The sequence below is a fragment of the Balaenoptera ricei genome, chromosome 4, assembly GCF_028023285.1.
Source record: "Balaenoptera ricei isolate mBalRic1 chromosome 4, mBalRic1.hap2, whole genome shotgun sequence".
Classification (NCBI taxonomy): domain Eukaryota; kingdom Metazoa; phylum Chordata; class Mammalia; order Artiodactyla; family Balaenopteridae; genus Balaenoptera; species Balaenoptera ricei.
The window spans coordinates 90,304,635-90,324,564 of NC_082642.1; the positions used below are offsets into that span (position 1 = coordinate 90,304,635).

The 19,930-nt window shown below is 35.1% G+C and overlaps 1 protein-coding gene across 2 annotated transcripts in view; it reads left to right on the forward strand.

Annotated features, from left to right (window-relative positions):
- Window positions 1–19,930, forward strand: part of LMLN (leishmanolysin like peptidase) — a 127,432-nt gene that overhangs the window by 21,292 nt on the left and 86,210 nt on the right. For both annotated transcript variants that reach the window (XM_059920915.1, XM_059920914.1), the window contains exons 3-10: window positions 170–200; window positions 1,085–1,167; window positions 1,665–1,788; window positions 4,504–4,682; window positions 8,685–8,790; window positions 12,448–12,542; window positions 16,393–16,510; window positions 17,739–17,846. In XM_059920915.1, coding sequence (XP_059776898.1) covers window positions 170–200; window positions 1,085–1,167; window positions 1,665–1,788; window positions 4,504–4,682; window positions 8,685–8,790; window positions 12,448–12,542; window positions 16,393–16,510; window positions 17,739–17,846 — 844 coding nt within the window. The remainder of the gene's footprint in view (window positions 1–169; window positions 201–1,084; window positions 1,168–1,664; window positions 1,789–4,503; window positions 4,683–8,684; window positions 8,791–12,447; window positions 12,543–16,392; window positions 16,511–17,738; window positions 17,847–19,930) is intronic.

Here is a 19,930-nt window from a genome sequence, read left to right on the forward strand (position 1 = left end):
AGACAGTATGTGATCAACTCTGAAATGCTCACTGAGATTTAGAGGGACTGATATGGCATGCTTCCACAAAGCATTCCTTGGGACTCCTGCCATTTGTATTCTGAACAAAAATGAGACAGTGGTTTGCCCTCAACATGGCAATCTTTATGTTTTATGTCATCATTTTCAGGTTGCTCCCTGAGAAAAGACACCTTGTAAAGGTATGTAATAAATACTCATAGCTTGAATTGGACACTTAAAATGGTGCATTTTATTGTATGTAAATTTTACTTCAGTAATGAAAAACTTACACATGACTATTTTGTGAATGACTGAATAAAAGGTGTTGGTAGTGAATGTATTTCTCATTATCACCAAGGTGTTTTTGTGATGCACTCACTAAAACTTTGTTCATATTTGATATTAAGTTAGTCTTCTCATTTTATAATTTGATATTAAATCATTCTCATTTTTTTACTTGTCCTCTTAAGTTTTAGGGGAGCAGAGCATGCTTAGGATAGGATGAAAAAGACGATGTTTTAAAAACATTGAGAACACTATTCTCTTGGTGGAAATGCTCATTCTCCTGAAGATTAATTGGCCTGATAGTATGAAATGCCAAGGTCATTTATAGAGGTGCTAGCCTCATAAGTTTTTTAACTGTTACAGAGGCACACACACACATTAAGCCAATTCATTATGGGCCACAGAAATGGGTGAGGCTAAAGTAGATCTTCTAAATATAAGATTTTCTTAACATAAACTACCTTCATGTTGGAATAATCTAAATCAGTCTCAAATTTAAAGTAAGATTAATAGTTGCAATTTATATTTTATAGTATTCTATTTAAATGGGGTAGGGAAGGAACTTTCTGGTGTTCTTTCCTCCAAACTAAACTAGAAAATGAGGAAATTCCTTTGCTCCTAGACTCAGTCTTTCCCCAGCCCTAGTCACACAACCTTTGACTAGTACCTATATTCCAGAATTATAAGGCTTTTTCCTTCTTTCCCCTTAGTCGTTAATATCCTATGCTTACTTGTTTTAAATATAGTTTATCTTTTAGCTGTAATTCTGACTGGTTTTTTTTTTCCAACTTTTATTTAGACCAAACTTTTTCCACAAGCTGTTTCTTATTTAGAGAAGACTTTTCAGGTTCGTAGACCTGCGGGCACCATATTACTTAGTAGGTATGTCGCATTACACACCCGTCATTTTCTTCAGTTGTTTAGTACTCTGCCCTCCCCATTCTGTCAGTATGGCAAATTGTGAGATTTATACTGGAGTATTTTATTATGCTGGTTCCTGGAGACCAAACTGTAAGATATTTAAAAAGAATAAAAGAGCATCTGTTGGGTAATCATTCTTTCCCCGATTTTCCATTATGAGGTGACCCACTGGATCTTTTCCTTGGGTGTAGTTGTACCCTTTTTCCCATATCCCCTTCCTTCCTCCTTCATGTGTACAGTATTGGCTTTTGAAGTATTTGAGTGTTTGAAAACCCAGATCAGAAGGATTTGCCACGGAACCAAAATTCTTTCTTAGACTACTTTTCTAACTAAAATAGTAACTATTATAAATGAACTAAATATAGCAGCTACTAGTTTTTTTATAATGTTTTAACTGCTGTGAACTCATCTTTATTTTTTTTTCTGTAATTAAACTTTGATGTACAAATGAACTGAAGACAATGTGCAACAAACCAATACCAATACCTACGGAAGGAAAATGATCACCATAGATGCTGTACTGAGGAATGTGCAGAGCATACAAAATGTGGCCCCATTATAGTACCTGAGGAGCACCTCCAGGTATTTCACCCTGCTCTTAGCAATGTTCTTAGTCTTTAGGATAAACTTATGACAGATTTTCAATCTGTGATTGTCACTAAGAAGATTTTACAGACTTAAGTTCAAAAGCTTCATTCTCTACCAAAAGCAATCACAGTTAGGTGTGCTGATTTTATTCTTCCATTGGTTTTCAAGTGAATTTAATTATTTTTTTCTTTTTTCAATTAATCTCTGGGGCTGCTGAATCATTTCTGCTTAGGACGTTATCTTTGCCCTCCAAAACATCTTTTAGCAACTATATACCTCAGAATTTTTAAAGGGCAATTTAACATTATCTCTTCAAATAAAGATAATGTGTATGCTTTAACCCAACCTGGAAATGTATTCCATAAAAATACTTATAACTATGTAATATATGTTCAAGGATATTCTTTGCAAAACTATAAATATGCCTATATTAATATTAGTTAAATTATGGCATAACCACATAATGGAGCACTACACAGCTGTTAAAGAATGAAGTAGAAGGACTCCCCTGGTGGTCCAGCGGGTAAGACTCTGTGCTCCCAATGCAGGAGGCCCAGGTTCAATCCCTGGTTGGGGAACTAGATCCCATATGCATGCCGCAACTAAGAGGCTGCATGCCACAACTAAGATCCGGTGCAGCCAAAATAAATACACAAATATTAAAAAAAAAAAAAGAACGAAATAGATCTTTATATACTGATTTGGAAAGATAGTTAAGCTTTTAAATGGAAAAAAAATAGTTGTAAATCAGTATGGGTAGTTAGTCTATTTCATTTAAAAATTAAAAATTATCATCAATTATTCAGCTTTCAATAAAGCTGAAATAAAAACATAAAAAATAAAAATAAGAAGTGTATATACACATATAAAAAATTATGAAGTAATCTGGAGATATATGTATATTAAAAAATCTGGAGACATTAAAATTTTAATGGTTTTCATTGAGTTGGATTATGGGGGGCTTTTATTTGGTAACTTATACATTTTTGTAATGTTCTAATTTTTCATATTAAGCATCTATTATTTGTATCAGAAAAAATATAAAAATTTTAAATGCATAAACCAGAAAGCCAATTTATTTATAGCTATATTTTGGAAAATATGATTATTGCTTTAGCTGCTTTTCTCTACTGAGCTGTGTTCTCTCATTACTTTTAGAAAATGAATACATTATCAAACATTGACTTTGTAAGCAAAATTAAGCATATAGTTGAAGTTTACTTTATAATTTTTTTCTCAGAGTATTTGAAGCTCACTAAAGGCTTTTAGAACCCTGTGTATTGGCACTAATACAGCTAACTTACTCAGTTTCCATTTCTTTTATCAAATTTCTTGAAAGCATAGAGGGTTTTGGGAACATGTTTAAAAATTAAAACAACTTGTTAATTACATATTTATCTCTTTTCCTAAGACATTTAGAGATATTTCCTAGACATTTTAAGGCACATTTCTTTGCTTTTTTTCTAAGGTATTTTTGTTTTTATTCTTTTGGCTTTTTCAAATTCTGCTTTCTACTTATCTTCTTGGGGGTCCTGATTTTTTTTTTTTTTAAATAAATGAGAGATCATTTGAAAGAATGCTATTAAATCACAGCTTTTCTTAATATGAACTATTAATAGATTAAAGTAATTGAATTTTAAAATTATAAATACATGTATTAGAGAAACAAGAGTAAACAATGTAATGAAGGGCTTCCCTGGTGGCGCAGTGGTTGAGAATCTGCCTGCCAATGCAGGGGACACGGGTTCGATCCCTGGTCTGGGAAGATCCCACATGCCGCAGAGCAACTGGGCCCGTGAGCCACAACTACTGAGCCTGCGTGTCTGGAGCCTGTGCTCCGCAACAAGAGAGGCCGCGATAGTGAGAGGCCTGCGCACGGCGATGAAGAGTGGCCCCTGCCTGCCACAACTAGAGAAAGCCCTCGCACAGAAACGAAGACCCAACACAGCCATAAATAAATAAATTAATTAATTAATTAAAAAAAAAAAAAAACAATGTAATGAAATGAGAATTTCTGTCTTTTCTCTCTCTACAAGCATCACTTACGCCTTAAAAAAAACACCATTTACTGATTTTCCTATATATAATTTGGAGATTATCATTGTTTAGGAACTTTGATAGAAGAAGTTCTCTAAAAAAAGTATGTTAAAAGGGCAAAGTTTGCTTAGAAAACTAGAAACAAAGGTAATATTACAAGATGACTTTAACTTTTTACCTTATATACTTTTGTATTATCTGAATTTTTAACAAGATACATGAATTACTTATAATAGGGAAATACTTCCAGTAAATAAAGTTTTTTATTAATTAGTTTTGAAGTAACTATAGATTCACGGGAAATTGCTAAAAAAAATGTGTACAAGAAGGTCCCTTGTAATTTTCACCTAGTTTCAGGGTTTAATAAAACCTTTTCTATTGCTGTCTTTTTTGTACCCTGGTTGGATGCCCTTTATAAATATCAATTGTTTCTTTTAATTAATATTATACATTTATGATTATAGTATAGAAAGTAGAAATTTTAATAAAATAAATTTAAAATTAGAGATAGGAATTGAGTAGAAAGAGGTATGGATTTTGATAAAAGCTGAAGGATAATAAATAAAAATTAAATCATACATATTTAGAGTCTGGATTCATTATAAATTAAAAGTCCTGATAGCTAACCTCATCTCTGGTCTGTTTTTCCGTTGTTGTCCCCCATGGGCTTAGCAATGCAGAGTCTGCTGTGGGGGTAAGTGGCCCTGTGGAGCAGTGGGTGTGCCAGACCAAGAGGGAGTCCGGGATGCAGACTTTGTTCTTTATGTTGGTGCTCTGGCCACTGAGAGGTGCAGCCATGAAAACATCATCTCTTATGCAGCCTATTGTCAGCAGGAAGCAAAAATGGACAGGTAAACTTTCCCCTGAGACTTATTTCCCAAGATCTAAAATAAGAACTCTTAAACCATATTCTAAGTGTTGAGAGTACAGTAAGTTTGCATTTGCCAGATTACCTCCAGTAGTAAGAAATGGCATACAGCCTGGATTGGGGTGTGATGGGGGAACCAGGTTATACGACTGCTATGCATATGGTAATATAAGTACCAATTCCAAAGGAAAAGTCTACTGTCAATAGAATTTTCTTTGAAAGTGATGGCACCTCTCTAAGGAAACAATTTGAGCTCTAATTTTAGCACTTCTGTGCTAAACTGTAAGATGTTCAAAATAACTCTTCATCTAATTGTCATATCATTATGTCCTTCACTTAGCTTAATTGTCTCTAAAGAGTTTAGAGTCCCAGAACTTCCCTGGCAGTCCAGTGGTTAAGTCTCCGCACTTCCACTGCAGGAGGAGCCAGTTCAGTCCCCGGTTGGACTAAGATCCCACATGCCGCTTGGCCAAAAAAGAGTCCTCTTTTTTATTTACAAAATATTTCAAAAAATTTTTCTCAGTGAAGCAGCCTTGAAATAAAGTTGTTATGTATACAGAAGATTGCCTGTCACACACCAGACAAATCAGTTAAAGGCAGTAGAAACTGGTATGTCTCAGTATAGTTTATATGTGACAGTCTCAAATCTAGGAGAGTTAATGTGACCACATTCAAAGGTCCAGTGAATGTAAGGACCGTTGCTGAGTTCCTGAACATTCATCTACCTATCAAAATACTAGCTGACTTTAAAGAGCTGTTTCACTTCTATTGATGTCTAATTAATGTAAGGAAAAAATGAAATTATTAGTAGGACCAAGTAGCCAATACAAAGGAAACACTAATATATGCTTCAGAATTATACTGTCAATACTGAAGGTGGTAAGGAGGTCAAAATCGGCATCATGGATTATGAAAGCAGTCTGTTAGCATGTTACTATGTAATTGTTGATCCATGAAATAAAAATCTTTAGCTTCTGAATGTTGAGAATGCATCGAGTCAAATATTTAATATATTACTGAAGAAGGAAGTGCTATATGGTTTTGCAGATGTATATGTACTATTGTTTAGTAAAAAAATATATGTATTTAATAGAGTGTTCCTTTTTTCCTGAGAAGCTGTCATTAAATTTATGATATTTTATAATTACTGGTGTCTCAATATCAAGGAAATATGGCATTTGAAGTGCTAAATGAATGACAAGTTACTTGATAAAATGAGATACTTCTTAAAGTAGATGTCTTTGAGAAATATGCCTTCATAATAGCAGTGCTGCAAAATCATGGTTCTTTATCTGAATTTGACCTAAACCATATGGATTGTGCACACACACAATCTCATTTTTAATATACTGTTGAGTGTCAGAAGAACATTGCAAAACAGTGTACATAATACGATTTCATACTTGTTTTAAAAATCTGTATGGACTTGAATGTGCTAAGGTAAAAGTCAAAAATAATTAGGATTACCAGCTATCCCAGTTTTCTCGGGAGTACCCTTGTTTTAGCCCTAAAATCCCATATCCCGGGAAATCCCTCAGTCCTAGGCAAACCAGGATGGCTGGTTACGCTAAAAAATAAAGCACCCCAACTGTTGATAGCAGTTACCTGTGATAGTGGAATTTAGTGGCGGCAGTTTGTAAAATAGGGAATTTTTACTTTTTTCTTCATGCATTTCTATATGTTTGGATATATAGCTTTTTCCAATGAGCTTTTATTACTTTTTTAAACAAAAGACATGTTAAAGTGAACCTTATGTATTAGGAACAGAATGGCTTCCCTGGGGAAGTAGGGAGAGGGATATAAAATCCCATGTTGAGATGGGCCTAGATTAGTTCAACTCCTTTCAGCATCTGATAATACTGAAAGTACTTAAAGTATCTAATTGTCTTTTGGGAGAGAATCCAACATAGGAGTTATCACATAGATGAGAATCCCATAGCCCAGAGATGCATCTCACTTTCATTGTACTGCTATTATGTTTCTTTAAGGCACTTGAACATTTGGTTCGCTTTAGGTATGAATGACTAGCTGAAAGAATAAATGTTCCTCGTGTCAGTGAATCTGAAGCTACTCATGTATGTATTCTCATACCTGGGGAAGATTTTGTTTTCTTATGAGGAGAATGTTGATGTTAGAAGAGCAATATCTTAAGTTGTTCTTTTTGAATCTTTTTGATAGAAGTGAAACTTTCCTTCAAAACTGCTATATTGCGTTAATTCATTCCATAAATATTTGAGCGCTTAATATGTTGCCAGCAGACTAGGTGAACAAAATAGACACGTGTACCTGTCTCATGGAACTTACAAATTACAGAGGGAGTCAGATATTAGTTAAATACTGATACAAATAGACATGTGACTTCAAATATGATAAATACTTTGTAGAAAAAGACAGGGTGTTGCAACATTAAAGAGAACAAAAGGGGGAAACATAATTTAGATCAACTGGGCAAAAAAGGCCTCTTTGAAAAAGTGAAACTTTAGATATAACCTGAAAATCGATAGGCTTCAGCCAAATAAAGAGCTGGAGAAAGAGCTTATGTTAGGAAAATGCTGTGTCTACCTGTTGCTGTTAGAAGCCACTCCAGTGGAAACTGTGTTTGAGGATGAGAGCTTTAGGGGATGCATTGGAGGGAGAAGTAGACAGGGCTGTTTCATTCTAAATGCAGTAGGAAGTCCCTGACAGGGTTTAAGCCTGATAGTGATGTTTATTTTATATCTTAGAGGTCACCGTGGCAATATTTTGGTGAGTGAATTATACTCATACTTTTCTAAGTGTAAGTCTGTTGTTTTCAAGTATGAAGAAAGTGCACTGTATGTTTTTTTAACTAAATAAGGCAAATGTTACTCTGTAAATAGGCCATCACCATTTGGGGAGGTTTGTGGTATTTCTATGGTAAAATGTTGAGGTAGTGTTGGGAGAAACACCTTGGGGTTCCTTACTGTTTGTCACAGCTTTTGAAAGGCAGGTGGGTGCATGGTGAAACTGATTGAATTACTGTGGGTCCTTGTCAGCTCTTGGACTCTCAAGTTCTAGGCTCAGAAAGAAATATAGAATTCTGTAGATTCTAGAAGGTATAGAATACTGTATGAAAGAAGATAATAGGAAGATAAAAAACTTTATGTTGGGCTTCCCTGGTGGCAGTGGTTAAGAATCCACCTGCCAATGCAGGGGACATGGGTTCGAGCCCTGGTCCGGGAAGATCCCACATGCCACAGAGCGACTAAACCCGTGCGCCACAACTACTGAGCCTGCGCTCTAGAGCCTGTGTGCCACAACTACTGAAGCCCGCGCGCCTAGAGCCCATGCTCTGCAACAAGAGAAGCCACCGCAGTGAGAAGCCCGCACACCGCAGCGAAGAGTAGCCCCCGCTCACCACACTAGAAGAAAGCCCATGCACAGCAACAAAGACCCAACACAGCCAAAAATAAATAAATTAAATAAATAAATTTTAAAAAATTTTTTTATGTTAATGAAGGCATTAGTGGGACAGGAGAAAGGGGATAGTGAAATGGAAATCAGAAGGTTCAGCAACTTGCAGCAACCTGAATGATTTGCTTATTGTCCTATTTTGTACCTACTTTTCCTCTCTACCTACTTGTCTGTCCCTGTGCCTATATATATAGTGAAATGCTGAAGTCAGAAATGAATTTTGCAAGTAAAATAGTGTTATAATTTAAATTTTTTAGTTCATTCCCTTTTTTGGTACATATTGACATACTTTACAAATTCACACTGAAGTATAATTAACTGACTCTATCCTCTTGTGGGAACAGGAGTTGATTAGCCATGTCATAGGAAAACACAGGTATATGTCTTGAAAGTAAAAGATAGTGAAAGTTAGATGTTATGTTATAAAATGACATTTGATATTTCACAAAGATTTTTCTGACCTTGATCAGTTTTTGATAGAAAAATATAGGTTAATAAGTATAATACATATTGTCCTGGAATATAATTAAACATTTAATGTCTGTTTTAACAGGCCAATTGCAGGATATGCTAACCTGTGTCCAAATATGATCTCTACCCAGCCTCAGGAGTTTGTTGGGATGCTGTCCACAGTGAAACATGAGATTATTCATGCCCTGGTAAATTTTGCTGTTAACTATTGTTCTCTCCTTCATGCCTTCATTTTCTGATTATACTCTCATTTTGATGTATATGTTAAAATTTAGGATTACGTGGCATCTTAGATCATGTTCAGTAAAACCTAGTTGATTAGGCCTCTGCCAGTAGACAATTTTTAATGATTAGGATAGCGGCTCGGTTGAGTTATACTACCTAAAATAATTAAACAAGTAAATCTATTGGGCAAATAGGAGTTCTGAAAAAATGATTAAGCTTCTTAAGAAAAAACTTAGTAATTAAAAAAATTCACTTTCATCTAAAATGATAGCTGATATGCTAATTATAGATCTTATCTCTTACAGAGATCTCATTTCTAAAAGTCTTCTTGGTCTATTTACACTTTCTGAATTTTATATATACTAACTGATTCAGAACTTTGCTTTTCCCCAATTGGTCCAAAGTAGTAAACTTTTACAATATGTCTGGGGAATTAAATAAAGTTGCCTAAAACCTAGGAAATGTCCTCCTGACGTCATTCATATGTTTAGAAAACAGATGGGAGTAAAATGCAGTGATTAAGAGAGAGAATGGGACTTCCCTGATGGTGCAGTGGTTAAGAATCTGCCTGCCAGTGCAGGGGACACGGGTTCAATCCCTGGTCTGGGAAGATCCCACATGCCACGGAGCAACTAAGCCTGTGCACCACAACTACTGAGCCTGTGCTCTAGAGCCCGCGAGCCACAACTACTGAGCCCACATGCCACAACTACTGAAGCCCACGTGCCTAGAGCAGGTGCTCCGCAACAAGATAAGCCACCGCAATGAGAAGCCTGCGCACCACAACAAAGAGTAGCCCCCGCTCACCGCAACTAGAGAAAGCCGCCATGCAGCAACGAAGACCCAATGCAGCCAAAAATAAATAAATAAACTTATAAAAAACAAAAATTAAAAAAAAATGGTAGCACCCACTATAGAGTACATTATTAAAAAAAAGAGAGAGGGAGAGAATGGATCACGCAGATCTAGGTGTGAATCTCCTTAGCTTTACTGCTAAAAATCTTTGGGATCTATTACAAATTATTTAGCCTTTGTAAGCCTCTGTTTCATCTATAAAATGAAGATAGTAGTACATATTACAATGGATTTTTTTCTTGAGGATTAAATAAGATGAAACATAAATGGCTTAGCACCATGCTCTACATAGTAAGGTATAATAAAATTAGTGGCTATCATTTATTCGTCTTATTTCGTGAGCTATTATGTATGACCTCAGTCTTTAAATCAGCAAATACCTTGGATAATTCAGTGAAACTCTAGTGTATCCAGATAGCACTTCTGTTCTTCAAGTAAGGAGATTCTAAAATGAATCATCTCTTTTCCTTTTATTAAAAAAGTAAGTCAAACCTGCTATTGTGATGAAAGACAAACATCATTCTAAGTAACATTTTAAGCTTTAAGCTCCAAAAACAATAGATACTTGATGTTGAGAGAACCAGAAAAAAACAGCAGGTTTTAAATGCAGTATATAAGTGAACATGAATGCAGAGGTCCCAGACATGAGGTAAATTAGGTTTTGAACAGGCAGGTCACAAAAGAAAAGGTCCAATTGGCCAAGAAGTATATGAGAACATATTCACATTTACTTTAGCAATCAGGGAGTCTCAAATTAAAGTCAGACACCATTGAATATAAAAGCATGTGTGAGAGTTACTATGTACATTGACTTTAAGGTAGTGATTACCTCTGGGAAAAGTGGGAAGAGAAAGGGTGAAGGTAGTGGGCCTTTAACGATATTTATTCTGCAGTGTTTTATTTCTTTAAAAAAAAGTCTGAAGAAAATATGGCAAAACTAATATCTTAAATCCTCTTAAAGAGTATACATAAGTTTCTATTAGATTTTTAAACTTTTTTGTGTATTTGAATTATTTAAAAAATTGTAAAAACCTAGGAAATTTAAAATATTAGTTTGTCTCAAAAACCATCCTGGAGGATGGTAAGAATTAAATGTTTAACAGATACACTTATTCCCTATAAAGTTATATATGCTCTAGCTATCAATACAGTCATTCCTGATTCTTTCAATACCAGATAAGCCTTCTGAAATGTGAGTGCTTAGAAAAATTTTCAAATTGATATTGTGGAAAAAAATGTGTATTTAGAATATTATGAAAGATGAGGCACAGCATACTATTTTAAGCTTTATATAACCTCAGTGAATTGTATATTAAAAACTGTTTAGATTTTCTTACCTGACTCCATTAAATGTTCTTTGCATCTTCAGAGATTAAAAAAGAAGAAATGTAGGAATAAAAGAATACTCTGGATTCCATTAATCATTTTGGCAAGCCTTGAATGACACAGGCCACGGTTATGTAAGCAAAGACATTTGCCAAAGAAATTGATTAATTAAGTGATCATTTGTGATTGTTAGTTATTTGGATATAAACTATAGCATAGTCTCAATGTATAAACATACTTAAATTAGTAGTTACAAGAGCACTTTGTTTTAGTTATTAGGTTAGGAAACAAAGTAAGAAAAGAAATCTCACTAATGAAATAGGAGATATCAAATGTCAGTATTTTTTTTTTTTTGGCCCATTTTCTCATCTTATTTGGGAGAGGGGATAGAGAATGGGAATTTGAATACCTTTATGTGAAGTAGCTACTATCTTATTAAAACAGAAGACTTCTTAAAAATACTGTCTAAAAATGTGATTATAAACACACAAATTGGGGCTTCCCTGGTGGTGCAGTGGTTGAGAATCCGCCTGCCAATGCAGGGGACACGGGTTCGAGCCCTGGTCTGGGAAGATCCCACATGCCGCGGAGCAACTGGGCCTGTGAGCCACAATTGCTGAGCCTGCGCGTCTGGAGCCTGTGCTCCGCAACAAGAGAGGCCGCAATAGTGAGAGGCCCACGCACCGTGATGAAGAGTGGCCCCCGCTCGCCGCAACTAGAGGAAGCCCACGCACAGAAACGAAGACCCAACACAGCCAATAAATAAATAAATAAATAAATAAATTTATAAAGAAAAAAACCAAAAACACACAAATTCACATTGTAAAAAACTTTTAGAAATACAGATGATTTTACACGTTACTCTACCACCAAAAGAACCACAGCTAACATTTCGATATATGTTTCCAGTCTTTTTTCCAAAGTATACACCCCCCCACATAAACACACATTTATAGTCTTTTTTATTTTAGATATAGATATATATTAAATATGGACTTTGGTATCAAAGACTTGGAATTTTTATGAGTGATCTTACGAGCACACCCCCCTGCTCTAAACTGTATTGTTAATTGTTAATAGTAACATTACCTGGTTGCAATTGTAGAGTTTGTTAGTAAGTTCATGTGAAGAGGACCAACTATGATAAACACGTCTTTAAACAAATAAATGCATTGTCTATACCAACCAAAGAATGTCTCTGTTACTATTACTTTTGGTTTCCTCACTTAGAATTATCTCAAGTAATTGAAATTTAAAATTCATAATATGAAACACTTAATTTCAGTCCAATTCCAGTATATGACAAGTTCCTGTAGAAGTATTGGCCTGACGCTTTTATGTGGTTGTATCAGTGTTCTCTTTTGATAGTGGCATGTTGTGATATCTATAATCAGATTTGATATTTTTCACTGTAAGACATTTTGAACTTTTTCTTACAGGGTTTCTCTGCTGGGCTATTTGCATTCTACCATGATAAAGATGGAAATCCTCTAACTTCAAGATTTGCAGATGGTCTCCCACCTTTTAACTATAGGTATTTGGTTTTTTTTGTTCTTGTTCTTCTCTTTTAGGAGAGTGCTAAGACTAGAATCTGAGAATCATAGCATGTTAAGTTCCATAAATAATAGTGGCTTTATGGCTAGCCTAAGAAGATTGTATCTTATTAAAACAAGATAGGATATAAGGGTGGGATGAATTGGGAGATTAGGATTGACATGTATACACTACCATGTGTAAAGTAGCTAGCTAGTGGGAACCTGCTGTATAGCACAGGGAGCTCAGCTCAGTGCTCTGTGATGACCTAGATGGATGGGATGGGGGTGCAGGGTGGGAGGGAGGTCCAAGAGGGATGGGATATATGTATACACATAGCTGATTCACTTCGTTGTACAGCAGAAACTAACACAACATTATAAAACAATTATACTCCAATGAAAAAAAAAAAAGAGTTCATTTAGCTTCACCTTTTCATTTTACAGATGAAACAATTGAGATGGAGAAAACTTAAGTGACTTATCCAAAGAGCCAGGACTCTTTGCCAAGCAGAGTTCTTTTGCACCACTCTGTAGCTTGTATTACTTTATAGAAGAGTCAGGCCATGGGAAAATATGGGTTGGTTATAGTTTGGTTTTTTAATAATTATTGCCTGTACATGGCAATATTTACATGTTAACTGGTATTTTATTTAGCACATCATATTAACAGTGACCTAGAGGTTCAGGGCCTAAAAGAAATAATACCAAGAATTACTAAAAAAAAAATTATCAAGAATTTTATATAGAATATCAGTCACAGAACTATAACCATTTGCATGCATTTATATAAAAAATAAATCTCTAAATTAAGAGCACATGTCCACAAAAAGACATGTAAATGAATGTTCATGGCAGTTTTGTTATTAATAAACAAAAAATGGAAACCACCTAAAGGTCCATGAATAGAAGAATGGATTAATAAATCGTGATATATTCCTATAACCAAAAACTACACGGCACTAAAAAGAACACATTACTGCTGCATGCAATAAAGTGTATGACTATCACAGTTACAAGGTTCAATAAAAGAAGTTGTAGTCCAGGGACTTCCCTGATGGCGTGGTGGTTAAGAATCCACATGCCGGGCTTCCCTGGTGGCGCAGTGGTTGAGAATCTGCCTGCCAATGCAGGGGACATGGGTTCGATCCCTGGTCTGGGAAGATCCCTCATGCTGCAGAGCAGCTAAGCCAGTGTGCCACAACTACTGAGCCTGTGCTCTAAAGCCCGTGAGCCACAACTACTGAGCCACAACTACTGAGCCCGTGTGCCACAACTACTGAAGCCCGCGCGCCTAGAGCCCGTGCTCCACAACAAGAGAAGCCACCGCAATGAGAAGCCCGTGCACCGCAATGAAGAGTAGCCCCCGCTCGCCGCAACTGGAGAAAGCCCGTGCACAGCAACAAAGACCCAACGCAGCCAAAAAAAAAAAAAAGTCATAGTTCAGTTGTATGGAGTTTAAAAACAGTCAACGATAAAAGACAGATTAGTAGTTTTACTTGAAGCCGCAGGCTATTAAATGCCATACAAGTTGAACAGATTGAGAAGGGGCATAAGGAAACCTTCTCGGGGTGCTGACACTCTTCCATATCTTTATCAGAGTAGTGGTATATGGATGTAGAATACAAAATTAATTCTCACACAAAGATCTCCATTTAGGTAGCTAGAAGTAAATAAATATTAAAACAGATAGTACTTTATTCATCATAGCATTTTTTTAGAGTATATGTTAAGAAACAATTCTAATGTAGGAATACATGTTTTACTTCCTAGATTGTGTTCGTTTGGTGGTATGGGAGAAGTCTGGTCTTTCCTAAGAATTGTGGTCTTTATGGGAAACACATAAGTAGTGAGATAGGCAACATCTACGTAGTGATGTAGGTAAGGAGGACAGAGATTCCTACACACAAGAACCATTGTTAAGCTGATAATTTGCAGTGCTTTCTTACATTCGGGATATTCCTCAAAAGCAGGAAATCTTACAGTATAAATGGAGATAATACAGTAATAAGAAATTCAGGTGTTAGACATACAAAGAGTCAGATTTGGCCCTAACCTATTTATTTGGAGAAACCATTAATCTTGAAATGTGAATGATGAAGAGGATATTGGAGTTATTAATGAGGTAAAAGCTGATTATTTTCTTGTTGGCTTTGTTCACTGTGTTTAAACATTGCCTTGCCACGGAAAAAGAAAAGGAATTAAGAATAATCTTTCTAGGGCATGGGTAGATGAATAGATATATAATACAACAAATAAAAGTATTCATTGTAGAATCTAAGTAATGGTTACTGGGTATACAGGTGTTCACCATATAATTCTTTGAATAAATGTGTAAAATCTTCATAAAATAATGGTGGGAAAAAATAGCCTCTTTATATTCTGTTTTATTGGTGAGAATGAGAGATTCATAGGGTCAGTGGTAGAAGTAATCTAGGAAAAAGCCAGAAAAAAATGATACAGGTTATAGGGGAAAAAAAAATTGATGTCCATTATAATTTTCTATAATAAATATAACACTTTTGTAGTAGTGCTTTTATTTGTGCAAGATAGATTCCCCAAAATGAGATTGTTTTCTCCCATTTAGTTATCTTTTTATTTGTCATATTTTTTCCCATACAGAAAAGTTTTAAAATTTTATATTATTAATCTTTTTTATTGCTTAAGAAAGTTTCTTCTGCCCTACAGAGATTATACAAATATTCTTCTAAATTTCTTCTGGTAAATTATTATTTGAATTTTTTATGTTCATAGCTTTAATCCATTTAGAATTTATTTTTCCTTCATGTATTTGGGGGTTCTTTTGTAAGGCACATATGTGTTTATAATTGTTATGTCTTCTTGGTGGATTGACCATTTCTTCATTATAAAATGTCTCTAGTAACAATTTTTGTCTTAAAGTCTATTTTGTCTGATGTTAGTATAACTGTTCCAGCTCTTTTTTGAGTCCTATTTTCATGGTACATGCTTTTAATCCTTTTACGTTCAACCTACTTGTATCCTTGACTCTGAACTGTGTCTCTTGTAGACATAGTTGGATCATGTTTTTTTTTTTAATGCATTCTGCCAGTCAACCCCCTTCTGCTCCCTCTGGCTGCAAGATTGCTGGTTTTCACCATGATTGTGGGCTGTTGGTTTTCAAAGCTGCCACGAAGCTGGAGAGAGGGCATGGGAAAACGCCACAAAGCTTGCTGTTCTTTCTGAGATTCATCCATTTTTCTTAAAGAAGTGCTTCCTGGATTACTACAAGGCTTTGGTTAATTTCCAGAGTTCTGAAAAGGTTCATTTGGCCAATTTTGATACTTTCCCCATTGCTTTCATGAAGTTCAGAGGTCCTTACTCTGCCATTTTTACTGACATTTGTCTGGAATTTATTTCTGTATATGGGGTAAAATAGGGATTTAACTTTAATTTTTCCTAGTAGGATAACCAATTTTACAGCACAGTTATTAAGTAAATTATGCTTTCCCACTAAATTAAGATGTCACCTTTTGTTAAGTTTTGTTATGTACAGTACTAAGATATGTCTCTCGACATGCTTTTGTTTTATCCAGTAAATTTGTTAAGAGGAAGTAATTCATTGTCATCTTAGCCAAATATTTATTAGCTATTTGAATTTGAGCAAGTTACTTCATCTCTCTAAGCTTCTGTCTCTTTATCTGCAAAATAGTGATGATAATCTCATAAAGTTATTGAAAAGATTAAATTAGAAAATGCTATCAAGTCTTTGCTTGCACTTGGTGTATAGTAAGCTCAAATATTTTAATTTCATATTGATATTCATAAACACTTTTACACTTAAAGTGGTGGTGAATTTGCAAAAAGGACTGTCTTTTTATTCTTTAAATGCAGTCTTGGATTATATCAATGGAGTGATAAAGTAGTTCGAAAAGTGGAGAGATTATGGGATATTCGAGATAATAAGAGAGTTCCTCACACCGTGTATCTTCTAGTAACACCTCGTGTTGTTGTGAGTATCACTGAACTTCATGTCTCATGAGCCATCTGCTCTTTTCGTTCATTATGGTCCCTTCTTTACTAATCATTATTGTTTAAGAACTAATGATTAAATTTCAAAGCCTGTAGCAGGAAACATAATATAAAGGCAGTACAGTAAAGCTACAGGCCAAGCACAATCTGAGGAAACAGAAATTTGGCAATGACTCTTATGGCTGCATTCTACCCACTGCTTTAAGTTGTGATACCAGTGCTCTGTTGTGATACCTCTTAGGATCCCTGGTACTATATGCATAATTGCGGGTCATTTCATTTGGAGTCTGTTTTAGTCAGGGTTCTCCAGAAAAACAGAACCAACAGGATATGTTGAGAGAGAAAGAGATAAAGAGATTTATTTTAAGTAATTGGCTGGTCCAAAATCTGATGAGGTAGGCTGGCAACCTGAAGACTCAGGGAAGAGTTGTAGTTTGATTCCAGAAGCATTCGGCTGGCAAAATTCCTTCTTGCTCAGGAGTAAAATCAGCCTTTGTTCTATGAAGGCCTTCAACTGACTGGCCCATTTATGTTAGAGACTGATCGGCTTTACTTAAAGTCCACTAATTTAAATGTTAATCTCATCCAAAAACACCTTCACAGAAACATTCAGAATAATGTTTGATCAGCTATCTGTGGACCAGCCAAATTGACACATAAAATTAATCATCACACCCTCTTATTTAATGACAGAAACCTATTCTCCCTTCTCCCCCTTCCTTGACTACACACAGCTCCTTCTGACCTCTGAACTTTTGCACTGCTCTTGGGATATTTCCCATCCCTGGAAATCTCTAACTGAAGGACAGACGAAACCAAATGAACAAAATTGTTTTCTAATGAACAACTTATTTTTCTTACAAAAACTATATCCATAATAAGAGCAGTTTATACCTGCATTAAAATCATTGTTGACACAACAGTTGCAAATGGCAATCATACCAGTCTATAACTTTTTTGAAATATATGACTTAAAGGCAAAATCTTCAAATAGAGGAAAAAATATTAAGAGAAATAGTAGTTCAATAGCAAAGAAAAGTGTGACAGTATCAAAATATTTAATTATATTAAAAACTATAGTTTTAAAAGACATTCTCTCTTCTCACCAAAGTAATTCTTTAATGACTATTATATCCAGTGTGGTAAGGAGTTTGCCATTATGTTGGACTTTTGTAGGGTTTATTTACTTATTTTTTTCTGATTCTTAGGATGAAGCACGAAAACACTTTAACTGTCCAATTCTGGAGGGAATGGAACTTGAAAATCAAGGTGGTATGGGCACTGAGCTCAACCATTGGGAAAAGCGATTATTAGAGGTCAGTTTATTTTAGAATTTTACTAGATTTCTTTAATAAAAGAATTCGTACTCAACTTATTCAAACATATAATAGGTTATAAAGTAAAAAAATTTTAAAAGTCCCTTTCCCCTTTAGCTTTCCAGATCTACTTTCCAGATGTAATCACTATTTAAGTTTTTTAAATATCCTTCCAGAAATGTTAGATAGACAGATAGACAGACACACTAACACACAGTTTTTTTTAAATAGGTTCATACGTTTATGCAACTTTTTTCATTTAACAATATATCTTAGACATCTTTCCAAGGCAGTATAAGTGCTTCTGCTGTCATACAATGTATGCTTTCCTAAGGAACCTCTTTCTTCAAAATCGAACACTAAAAATAACAAGGCGTGTAGGAAACACAAATACCAGGTTATTAACAAAAGCAATAAGTCATAATAAAAGTACTAGCTCAGTCTGAAAAGACATCATATTTCCAATAAATAAACTCCTGTATTTACTCTAGTATTTCTTTACCTTAAACAATAGCAAAAAGCAATGGTAGATAGATGAGAGACTATAAATCTGAATAATGGGGACAAGAGTAAAATGTACAAAGGCAAGAGAACAATGCAACAAACACTTCGAAGACAAAGCCTCTGGCCATACTGAGCCAGTTGGAAGAACATGGAGTGAATGAGCATCATACACAGCACAGCATTCCTCTGTTGCTGTGTTCGGCTGTCTTCATGTATTTTGGGTTTTTGTTTGTTTTTTAATTTTTATTTTATATTGGAACATAATTGATTAACAATGTTGTATTAGTTTCAAGTGTACAGCAAAATGATTAATTTAGCTGCTATTGTTCCATTGCACAAAACATTAAAATCCAGAGAGAAATCATTATGAACCAACATGATTCCATCTTATCCTGATGTCATTCCCTTATTTACTCGTCTCACATGAGCTCATTTACATTACAAAAATACATGCATTAGTAGAATAGACTGTATACATGGATCTACTTATTTTTAAACAGCTACATAGTATTATATGAATGTAAAAACAATCCTTTTTAATGAATAATTATATTTTAAATTTTTTGTCTTAAAAATGTTGTAATGAGCAATTTATTTATACCTTCAGTGCCTTACAGGAGTGGCATTCCAGTAGGTGTTCTTAGATTCAACTAAACAGTCAGTCAAACCTATAAGACCTAAACAGGTCACATTCAAAAAACATTAGAAGGATACAAGAAAGAAAGAACAGCATGCCAGCATGGCAGAGTCAGGCATTTCTCTAGTGCTCTACACAGTAGTCTAAGGGCTGTCATCCATGCCTCTCTCCCTCTCCCTCCAGCTCAAATACCATAAGCAGAAGACCATAATAGAGGGGTGCAAGAACCAGCCTGACTTAGAAGTACCATGTCCCAAATAAGAACCAACATCTTTTTCTAACAGTTTCATAGACATAACTTCCAGATGCCTGTAAGGGACATACCCGTAAGAGTCACTGCACACAGAGAAGTCCAAAACTGTGGTTTACCAACAGGTATTCATGTTCATTTATAGTAATCCCAAGTCCAGAGGCATAACAGGTGGTGATTTTTCCTTAAGTCCTGTTGCCTAGTAACACAGTTGACATTCCACCCTTATTAGGTTTCCAGGGGAGCAGAACTAGAAAGTTAATGCAAGATCAGATTTGTTTATATAGAAAAAGGAAGGATAAATCCCTGGAAATGGAATTTCTGGGTCAAAGGGTATATGTGTGTGTGTGTGTGTGTGTGTGTGTGTGTATTTTTTTTTTAGATGTCTGTTTAAATAATTAAATACTTGCAGGTTACATACACCATGATCCAAGTTAGCAAAATTATGAAAAGAGTGAAATTAATGCTTGTGCTGACTGTTCTTATCTAGGTGACCACAAAGTAACAGTGATAGAAACTTATGGAAAACATGTACACTTATTTCTCACATGGGAATAAGTTTCTTTATTTTCCTTAAACAGTTTTCTCAAGTGATTCCCTTTAGAAAGCTGTAGATTGGCCAGAAATGAAAATTTACTTAGTTTTCAATAGAAGACTTGAGAGTAGTCATTTTATTAGTTTCATTAACTGCTG